General features: G+C 37.5%; 1 protein-coding gene across 1 annotated transcript in view; it reads right to left on the minus strand.

The window, feature by feature from the left end:
- OTOL1 (otolin 1) overlaps positions 1-4,089 on the minus strand; it is a 7,453-nt gene extending 3,364 nt beyond the window's left edge. The window contains exons 1-3 of the mRNA XM_011952722.1: positions 3,729-4,089; positions 1,381-1,470; positions 626-654 (exon numbers count right to left, since the gene is read on the minus strand). Coding sequence (XP_011808112.1) covers positions 626-654; positions 1,381-1,470; positions 3,729-4,089 — 480 coding nt within the window. The remainder of the gene's footprint in view (positions 1-625; positions 655-1,380; positions 1,471-3,728) is intronic.
- Between the last annotated feature and the right edge of the window lie 7,694 nt (positions 4,090-11,783).

Consider the following 11,783-nt stretch of genomic DNA (forward strand, 5'->3'; position numbering starts at 1 on the left):
AGTTGCTTCCCCTAATTTACTCAACCAGGTCATGATTAACTAGAATGGAATCATTCAACTCATTTTTTTTTCTAACTTTCTGTCTTAACCAAGAGTCCAAGCTAAGCCTGGAACTGAAAGGAAAGTAGAGTTGCTACTTTATAAAGAACAGCTGAATGAATTTCTACTTTTGATCCTTCATCAAAGTGTGTTCTTAAGAACCTTATTTTATTACACTTCCCTATTTTTTCTTCTATTTCCAGAAGTCTAGCTTCCAAAATGTATGAATCACTGGGGAGGTTCATTGCTCATCTTTATTTCACAAGGTTTTCTGCTAACATAATTCAGGCACAAAAGGATTAAATGTTTCCAAGAATGAAAATCACGTAACTGACAAGTGTGAAGTAGCTCTCTCTTCCCTTAGCATCTTTTTTGAGTAATTACTTCACTGAATGTTCTACCAGAAATGAGTTAGGCAGTTCCTGAGCCATGTGGAGGGTGATGTATAGATGGTATTAGGTCTTTTGACATGTGACACTGAGGCTAAAACATTTAACTTGATGGATAGATGGTATTTCTACAGGCTGCTGGTATTCACTTAGGAATTTCTAAATATCCTAGTGAATCTGTAGCTTTCCTTCAGTACCTTTAAGCACTTATAGAACCAGGGATTTCCTGGGGCAGAAAGCCTTCTTTACTGATACACTTATGGAATTACAGAATTTCTGAGCTTGAAAAGAACTATAAAGGCACTCATAACTACAAATCTTCTTTGATAGTAAACAAGGTATAAATAAATATCTAGTTCATCTCCTTCCATTTCCAGGTGAAAGAAAACGACTGGCCCAATGTCATTATTATAAGCTTGATTACTTCTGTTTTAATTAAGATGTCTTCCCACCACTGACACTGCCTCTGATTTCAGAGTGAGCCAAGGGAAATATTAAATTCCTCTTAGCAGGCATACTATCCACCTAAACTGAATATTCAGAGAATTGCCTGCGCTAGTTAGTTCCATCTAATACAAAATTATTTGCATACAAAGGAAGTAGGCTCACATGAGCATGTACAGGAAGAGTATCTCTGTACCCTTCCCCAGAGACTATATACTGTATGGCTGCTAGTCACTAGATCAGCCAGGTGACCAATGAGAGATGGAAAAGCTGTGTGACAATCTGTGTGCCTGCATGCAGGCATGCAATGTTCCCAGGTAAGTTTAAAATTTCTCAGTTGGCTATTTAGAAAGTTAACATATTTATATCAAATATAATGTGCTTTACCAAGTATTTATATTTTTTAAAATTGACTCACCTTCAAGAATCTAGTATTTAAGTAGCAAATTGCTCTTCTGAAAAATTATGCAGGACGTCCCTTGAGTTTTGACATGAATGAATTACCTACCTTTCTCTCCTTTGTAGCCTTTAGGGCCTTGGGGCCCAACAACTCCTGGTGGCCCTGGGATCCCCAAATTTCCAGTCTCTCCTTTAGCACCTAGAAGTGGGATTGTAAATCACATCAGAATATAAAAGTTCTCTTTTGAAGTTCATTAGATAAGGGGGGAAAAAAAGCATTTTATTGCAATCAATAAGTGTCAATGACCTAATGATAACATCTGAGTGAAAATAAACCATCACAGAGTCCTAAGGGCAATATTTTTGTCTGATTTGCATTTTTGTAGTACCTGAATAGATAAATTGAGCCCATTAGTACTTGTCACTGTATTCATGGCAGTGATGGAATGATTCAGGGAAGCAGCACTACATCAAACAGGACCAAAATGATAATCTGACACTTACCTCATGTGGACCACACTTTCACATTGGAAGTAAAAACACCTAGCACCTTTGCATTTGCCTTTTATTCACTTGCTCATTCACTCATTAACTATTTCTGAGGTCTCCTATACACCAAGCACCTCGCAAGGTGTTAGGAATGCAGCCATCAATATTCCAGCGGTCCCTACTCTCATGAAGCTGAGAGTCTACGGAAGATAAGTATTGAACAAATAGCCACACAAATACATAGAAATTGTCAAATTGTAGTAAATGATATAAAGAAAAATATGAAGGTCTTACTGAGGACTTAACTGATGAGATCAGAGGCTTCATGTTCTCACTCATAGGTGGGAACTGAACAATGAGATCACTTGGACTCGGGAAGGGGAACATCACACACTGGGCTTATCATGGGGAGGGCGGAGGGTGGAGTGATTGCAGTGGGGAGTTATACCTGATATAAATGATGAATTGATGGGTGCTGACGAGTTGATGGGTGCAGCACACCAACATTGCACAAGTATACATATGTAACAAACCTGCACGTTATGCACATGTACCCTAGAACTTAAAGTATAAAAAAAAAAAAAAAAAAAAAGAAAATGGCATTAAGCCAAGACCCAAAGAATGGACTAAGATTTCCCAAAGCAGAGTAGCTTCCCTAAGTAGGACCAAGATAGTCTCAGCATTCTGAGCTCTTAAGCACTATGCTCTGTGGCAGAACCAGCAGACTAAGACGTATGAGCTCCCCAGGCAGGGTAATAACTTGGCATACCTTGGAATTGTTTGTCATATATATTTAGAGGAGAGAATGAACCCTGAGAACAGCCCAGTTAAATCCACCACTGGGTAAAACAAAAGCCCTGACGTTACAGAACTCACAGCCTTAGCAAATAGTTTAGCAACCAGCTGTGTCTATGTGACCATGCCCTTGGAATTTTCACCCCCTAGAAGCTTACCAGTCAGATAGGATATTACGACTTCTGGTAAATATAATTTTCTCGCTCTCATTAAAATTTTCAGTAATATTTTAGCAATACTGATATCTTGGTGCCCAAGCTACAGCCCATCTCCTTGACTCCTTAATGCAGCTCTGCATAAATACTAACCACATTTCCCAAAGGGTCCCTAAAATGGGATGAAATGAATGAAAAGCTTGGTGAAGATGTATAATTGCTGAGTTTATAGCATTAAATTCCTCAGGGAATGGTGAATTTTGAATTGGCATTCTGATCTTAGCTTTACCTTGAATTCTCTTCTAAATGATATGTAAACCTGAAATGTATTAGAATAAAGCTGAGAGCATATTCATCATGTATGTATTATAGACATCTGAAATCTTGAAATACATAACCATGGCATTCAAATGAGAAAGTCACTGGGCAACGACACAGTATTGCCTCAGAAATTCAATGAGAAGCAAATGGAATCCTAAGCTTTATTCTCCACCTCAGAGCCATTCCATTTCTAATCCTAACTACAAATAGCACCCAGAAAATCCACCAGTCAGCACACATTCTTGCAAGGCAACAGAAGTTTCATTTACCCTTTTTAAATCAGCCACTAATGAAAAAATTGTACTGGTAATAAACTTGTGCATCTTAAAGAACCACAGTACCATGCTGGGGGTGGTAATCCCTGACTTTGCTCTCACCAGCCCTGTCCAGTAGAATTGTCTACAATGATGGAAGAGCTATCTGTGCTGTCCAATACAGTGGCTGTTGAGCACTTGAACTGTGGCTAATGTGGCTGATGAACTGAATTTTTTTACCTTATTCAATTTTAATTTTAATATTTATTAATTACCACATTGAGCAGCACAGCACCCATTTGTTTTTATAACAATGTGACACCTAGACCTGTTATCATTTGCATGGCAACATAGAAACTCTTGGGACAATTTCACCCCACAATCTACCTCTCAACTCTACCGATGTACAAGTGAGAAACATGACTTCTTATATTTTCAAATACCTGGCTGTCCAGTCTCTCCAGGTTCTCCTTTCTGGCCAGGTACAGGTGAACAACAATCACAACAATTCAAAAAGAAATCAGCTGTGTCAAGTGTGAAGTTTTCAAAGGGAAAGAGAGTGCCAGTGCCAAAGACAGAATCCAAGGCTGAGGGTTTGGTGATTGATTCTGCCATTTCAGCCATTTCTGTGAAGAGGGTTTCTTCTTCTGGAGGTGGGCCACTGGATGGCTTTAGACCCTTTGGCATCTCTCTTCTCTCAGATTTCTTCGTAAATTTGGTATATGGTGTGGTCTTTGCTATTGTGTTCATGCCAGCAATAGCCAGAATAATTAAAATAGGACAAAGCCAAGAAAACATCCACATATTTGAGGCTGGAAGAAAGATATAATAGTAAAATATATACATATTACGTGAGGTCCAAATGAAAAGAGTAAGTGATATAAATATATACTCATATAAAAGAAATATATATGTATATGAACCATAAGAATGAACAATATGCATAATGTAGAATGATATATTTTCAATATATTTAATATGTAAATGTGTGCTTGAATCACTACAGAATATTTTATGTATTATTTATTATAAAGAACACTTTACTTCAATTCATCTTTCTGGTTGCTTTCTCAGTATTATATACTGTTCCCAACCATTCAAACTATCTTGCCAAATAGCAAACATGATCTATAATAAATACATCATGACTCAATAGCTCATATACCCTGTGGAAGATAAATGTGTATAATTTCTTGACTGATCGCACTCAGATTTATAGAAATCAAATACATTTATATTAGAAGGAGATGAAAAATATTGAACTGAATAGTTTATTCCAGCAAACTCAATTATTTCAAGAAAAAATACTGTGGAATAGTCCTTAAATCTACTAAGGATAATGGTCCTGTTGTGAGAGTAATTTTTGAAAATCTATTTTAGTAAGTGAAGAGAGAGACAATTAAAAATAATAAATTTGAATATATGCTACATCCTTAGATTCCTCACATGGCATTTAACTCTCCACTTCTTTGCTTTGTAATTTGGGGAGTTTTTCTAGAAATTCACATTTATTCTTGTATTATTTTAATGGGGCAAAATGTGGTTATTCTTAAAAGGCATTTGGCAATGTCCAAAGTGATATGATGTAAAGTTTCCAATGAGGTGAAATTTTGATAGTTCAGAGTATTCCATTCCCAATCAATTCCCAGCAGTCTAGGGGCTGCTAACAGATAGTCAGAGTTATTAATCCACATTTCCTGATAGGAGAAGGCAGCCATAATTAAGATAAATAGTAACAAAGTAAAGATAATGGAAATAAAGATAGTAAAAAGGTCTACTGTTTATACAGTACCTACTCTGAGTAGATGCCTTACATTAATTAATCTAATAAGGTCTCACAACAACTCTCCATTCCCCCTTGAGAACCGGAACACGACAAGGATGCTCTCTCTCATTCCTCCTATTCAACATAGTACTGGAAGTGCTAGCCAGAGCAATTAGGCAAGAGAAAGAAATAAATGGAACTCAAATAGGAAAAGAAGAAGTCAAACTCTCTCTCTTTGCAGAAAATATGATTATATACCTAGAAAACCATAGACTGCCAAAAGTCTCCTGGGACTGATAAATGACTTCAGTAAAGTTTCAGGAAAGAAGATTAATGCACAAAAATCAGTAGGGATTCTATACACCAATAACATTCAAGCTGGGAATCAAATCACATCAAGATTGTAATTCCATTTACAATACCATGAAAAAAAATACCTAAGAGTACATCTAAGGAAGGAAGTGAAAGATCTGGAGAACTACAAGGAGAACTACAAAACACTGCTGAAAGAAATCAGACATGACACAAACAAATGAAAAAACATTCCATGCTCATGGATTAGAGAATCAATATTGTTAAAGTAGTCATACTGCCCAAAGCAATCGACAGATTTAACACAATTTATTTCAATCTATCAATGTGACTTTTCACATGACTAGAAAAAAACTACTCTAAAATTCATGTGGGACCAAAGAAAGGGTGCTAATAGCCAAAGCAATCCTAAGCAAAAAGAACAAAACCAGAGGCATCACATTACCTGATTTCAAACTATACTGTAAGGCTACAATAACCAAAACAGCATGGTACTGGTACAAAAACAGACACATAGACCAGTGAAACAGGATAGAGTATCCAGAAATAAAGCCACACATCTGTGACCATTTGATCTTTGATAAAGTCAACAAAAATAAGTGATGCAGAAAGGACTCCCTATTCAGTAAATTGTCCTATGATAGCTAGTTAACCATATAAAGAAGAATGAAAGTGGACCCCTATCTTTCACTCTATGCAAAAATTAATTCAAGATGGATTACAGATTTAAATGTAAGACCTCAAACTACCAGAATCCAAGAAAAAAAAAAGACTAGAAAATGCCACTCTGGACATCAGCCTTGGGGAAAAAATTATGACTAAGCCCTCAAAAGCAATTGCAACAGAAAGAAAAATTGACAAGTGGGACCCAATTAAACCAAGGAGCTTAAGCACAGCAAAAGAAACTATCAACAGAGTAAAGAGGCAACCTACAGAATGGAAGAAAATATTATCAAATTATCATCTGAAAAGATCTAACAGTCAATCTATAAGGAACTTAAACAGTTCAACAAGCAAAAAAACAAATTATCACATTAAAAAATGGGCAAATGACATTAGACGACACTTCTCAAAAGAAGACATGCAAGCAGCCAACAAAGATGAAAAAATGCTCAGCATCACTAATCAAAAGAAAAATGCAAATCAAAACCACAGTGACATATCATCTCACACCAGTCAAAATGACTACTATTAAAAAGTCAAAAACTAACAGATTTCAGTGAAGATGAGAAGAAAAGGGAATGCTTGTACACTGTTAGTGGGAGTTAAATTAATTCAGCCACTATGGAAAGCAGTTTGAAGATTTCTCAAGGAACTTAAAACAGAACTACTATTTGACCCAGCAATCCTATTACTGGTTATATATCCAATAAAAACAAATTTTCTCCCAATAAGACACATGCATTAGCATGCTCATTGCAGCATTATTTGCAATAACAAAGACATGAAATCAATCTAGGTACCTATCAACAGTGATGAAGAAAATGTGGTACATATACACCATGGAATACTATGCAGTCATAAAAAAGAATGGAATCATGTCCTTTGAAGCAACATAGATGCAGCTAGAGGCTATTATCATATCCAAATTAATGCAAGAACCGAAAACCAAATACTACATGTTCTCACTTATAAGTGGAAACTAAACATTGGGTAGTCATGGACATAAAGATGGCAACAATAAAAACCGGAGACTACTAAAGGCAGTAGGGAGGAGAGACGGAGGCAAGTTTTGGACAACTAACTATAGAGTACTATGTTCAGTACCTGGGGATTGGATCATTTGTACCTCAAGCCTCAGCATCACACAACATACCCAGGTAACAAACCTGCACACATACCCACTGAACCTGAAATAAAAGTTGGAAAAGATTCTTAACTTAAGGAGAAACAAAGCCAGCTCCAGCAGGTGGGTGACACCATTATTCACCTTCACAGATGAGATAACAGGCACCAAGAGGTTACATACCTTCCCCAGGGTCACACAACCTGTAAGTTATAGACACAGGTCTCTTTAATTTCAGAGTCTAAACCCTTTTCCACAAATCATGTGGCATTTATAAAGATGAGATTAAAGCGCAATAAATTCAAAGGTAGCTCCATGGAACAGAGCTATGGATGAAACAAATATAAATCAGTGCAGATAAAAAAGGAGAAAGATAAGATGCTTTGTTTCCAAAATCATATAAAAATAGAAAAATGCTAACTTTCCTTTGAGTTATCTTTGCTACCATATTCATCCAGTCAACCAATATTTATTGAATATTGACAGTGTTAACAAGTCCTAAAATATTATATATGGTAACAACAAACATAAGGCATGGTCATTGTCCTCAGAGAGTTTATAGTCTAGTGTTGAGAGATGAAACGCAACAAAGGAAATGAAGGAAAATCTGAAAAGCAGCTGATCACATTGCAGCTTCCCAAATATAGGCCCTTCTGTCCCCAAATGCAGATTCCCACACACACACATATACACTCTTCATTCCACAAGAATGAGGACATCAAACACAGATACAATGCATCAGCCAACTAAATCCAGTCCCAGCAAAAACTAGAACAGAGAAATATTCTGTCTGGATACAAAATAATTAAACTTTCATTGGTTCACACAATTGCATTCAATAAAATATTCATTTGTTCAACAAACCTTTATTTGAGCATCTAAGAAGTCTATGTGGGGTCCCAGAATACAAACAAAAGTAAAACCTAGCCCCATCCCTAAGGATCCTTTTTGCTGTAAACATTCAAAAATAACCAGGCCCACATATTTGGGCAAAGGAGAAATCAGAGATTTGGCAGAAGGCTCGAAGGGAAATATTGGTGGCTTTTAATTCTCTCACCATTTTAAGAAGAATTAGGGTTTGCAGAATGCTCAGTGTTAATACTCAGTGTTAATACATAAGATATTTCTTATGTTCTCTTAAACAAGTGAGGTCATGTGACAAAATAACATTTCTTTCATCCTACTACATGTATCTGTGTTAGTCTTCCATACGTACAAAGTATTTTTGACCCTGCAAGGATGTTATGGTAGTATCTTGGTAAACCAGTCCTGAGGGTGCAAGCAAGAGATAGCTAGTGGGACAGGGAGAAGAAGGGAGAGCATGGAAGATATTGTCCTAGCTATTTATAATATTATTTCCCTTATACCACATAGTAACCATGCAAGATAAGATTTACTATGCCCATATAATGGATTCTAAAACTGAGCACAGACAGATGAAGTAGCCTGCACAAAATCACAGTGTTAGCAAGTAGCGGGGCTGGGATTAAAATCTAGGTTTTGACCCCAAAGTCATCCCATGTACTTCCCACTGTGCCATGCTCCCTGGGGATTAATGAGTGATCAGAGATGTTGCAAAAGTGAACTGAGTTGACCCCTTCATGAAGCTCAACTCTGGATCTTTCAGTAGAAGGAAGTGACTTTCTGCAGACAGGAAATGGGAACTTAATGAGAGTAATGAGGAAGGAGAGAGAGGAGAAGTCTGACTCTGACAGTAGAAACCTATTGGTGTGAGGTAAACAAAGTTACAGACAGCATATCTGACAAGAGGTCAAAGAGCAACAGAAAGTAATGAACAGAGCTAATCAGTAAGAGGAAGGTGTTCAGGTTCCCTATTGAAGGGCATGGATTGTCCTCACATATGTTTCCTTTGCATTGTGGTTTCCTGCTTCCCGATTTAAGCACAGATGTTAAAAGATAATGTTGGCAGCATTTTGATTGTGATAAGGCTCCCCAAGAATTTGGAGATGAGGAAAACGTAAAGTTCTTCAAAAGACGGTGGAGCAGGGGTTGATAGTAACTTGACTGATGATGCAGATACGTCATTTCTTATAACCAAAAATTTTCATGATTGCGTGAAAACATAAAATTTCAGCCAAACAAAATGTCCACAATGAGTGAAGCAAGTAAGGGCCCCTGACCAAATTTTAAGTCGTTAAAACAATAAAATGTAACTTAAATGCTAATCCTAAAGTAGGAGTAAATCTTAACAGAAGTGTTAGAAGTAAAAATAAAAATAGGAGTTTGGGATCCTTAATTAGAGAACCTAAGTTCAGGAAACCCTTTTACTTATCCTGAAGATTGCCTAGACTGCAAACACTTCCAGTGCAAAAAGTTAAGTCTCTTGTTTCTGTGTTCCCAAAGACTAGTATAATGTTTGGTAAATAATAGGTGTTCCATAGATGTTTTGCTGAACTGAAATAAAGTAAATGTAGTAGATTGCATTATTGTCCCCAATTTTTTATCCCTCCCTGTACTGACACCCTTTGCTAAATGGATTTTGGCACTGCCACACACAAAAGAAATGGGTTCTATACTCCAATCCCTTGACTCTGAGTTCAACCATGTGACTTCAGGGTATTATGAGGTAGAATGAGGTAGAAGTGACAGGGTATTAGGTCTCAAGGACCCTTGGGTGTTTCCACTTGCTCTCCTGCACTTTTGCCATTGCCATCAAAAGGATATGAACGACCCAGCTTGCTGGTCACTGGAGGAGGATGAGAAACACATAGAGTGGAGCTGTTCCAGATAAACTGTCCTAGCCAAATATGACCTAGAGCACAGTCCCCAAATGACCTGAAGACCCATGAATGACCCCAGGTAAGACCAGCTGAGACTGATCAATATTAAACAACCCTCACCAATCCCACAGATATGTTCCAGTTATCTACTGCTGTGTTGCAAAGTACTGCAAACTTAGTGGTCTAAAAACAACCATTTTATTCTAGCTAACACTTTCTAGCTAACAATTTATTCCAGCTAACAATTTCGTGGGTCAGAAATTCAGGTCTGGATCAACTAGGTGATTCCTCTGCTCCATGGGGAATGAACTAAGGTCACTCCGAGTGTTCAGCTAGTGGATGGGAAGTGTAGAGAGGCTTAATTACAAGTCTGATACCTTGATAGAAATGGAAAATACTTGGGCTCAGTTAGGACTTTCAATCACATAATCTCTCTGGTATGCCAGTCTCAAGGTTTTTAAACTTCCATCATGGCTCAGGGCTCCCAAAGACATTTTTCCAGGAACATGGAAGCTGCTAATCTATTAAGGTGGCTTAGTGACACTTCCACTAAATTTTTAGCCAAAGCAGTCTCAGAAGCCAGCCATACTCAAATGAAAGGGGCATGAGCCTCGTTTCTTAATGTGAGGCATGTCGATTTCTCATCATCTTGAATCTACCACAGATACACAAGCTATACTTTGTCAGCCATGGAGTTTTAGCAAGATTTGGCCACAAAAGCTAACTGACACCAACAGTTCCAGCCTCTAGCCTAACATTATTTTTACTATTGAAACAAAATGACTAAGCAGTTTCCAGACAATGTCATCTTACCTTTCCCTGACAGAAGACACCCTTTGAACTCCTCTCCCTTATCAATTAGCCCCCATAACCCTGGGGCCACCCCTAGTTGAGATGCTTGCTATTAGAAAGGCTCTTGAAGATGCTATGATCTTGAATGTACCTTCCCTGAGATTCTGAGATGAGGTTTTATAACAGGGGGCACTCTATTAATACATAATATTTAGCTCATTCTATAAAACTTTATTCTAAATGTAGGAAGCATTATGTTTCTTCTAATAGTGTACTCTTCGCTCCCATTAAAAAGAAGGTGCTCAAGATTGGGAGAACATTCTTTGAATATTTGTTAGTTTTTTTCCCAGTAGAAATAAGATGTTCACACTGACTTCATAGTGCACATTTGGAAGATGATCGACAATTTTAACATTGAGGCTAAAGCCATGGATTATAAATAAATTTTAGTAACTGACTATCAAATAGTGCAGTTTAAGGATTAAAAGCCATTAGCTTTGTAGAGAATCATTCCTGAGTTTAAGTTTCAAATCTTCCCCTTTTTGTTTGATTTGGAGCAAGACACCGTACCTCTCTAAGTCTTGGTTCTTCATTTCTAAAATGGAGATAATAATAGCAGTTCCATCTTGTATGGCTGTGAAACTTAACGAGATAATGCATGAAAAGCTCTTAGCATAGTGCCCTCAGTAACTGTTGACTATTTTTTAATGAGAATTAGATCTAATGACTTAGCCAGAAATATTTTGAAGCAGTGACAAGTTTTTCCCATTCTCATGTTGTGCCAGACTGATATTGCATTTGGGCATTGGCATTATTTCCATACTGTTTTTATCTGCTCCCCCAAATCTCAGGGGCCCGCATGTAGGAACTAAATTTCCCAGAATCTCTTGACATCAGGGTTCCAGTTTAGTATCTGCCAATGACAACATTTGATGGAATGGGAGAGACAGAAAGAACATAGAAGCCCTCTGTAGTCCCAGCTACTACTTGGGAGGCTGAGGCAGGAGAATCGCTTGAACCCCGGAGGTGGAGGTTGCAGTGAGCGGAGATCACACCACTTCACTCCAGCCTGGGTGACAGAGCAATATTCTGTCTCAAAAAA

This window comes from Colobus angolensis, unplaced genomic scaffold (genome assembly GCF_000951035.1).
Source record: "Colobus angolensis palliatus isolate OR3802 unplaced genomic scaffold, Cang.pa_1.0 Scaffold347, whole genome shotgun sequence".
Taxonomy (NCBI): Eukaryota; Metazoa; Chordata; class Mammalia; order Primates; family Cercopithecidae; genus Colobus; species Colobus angolensis.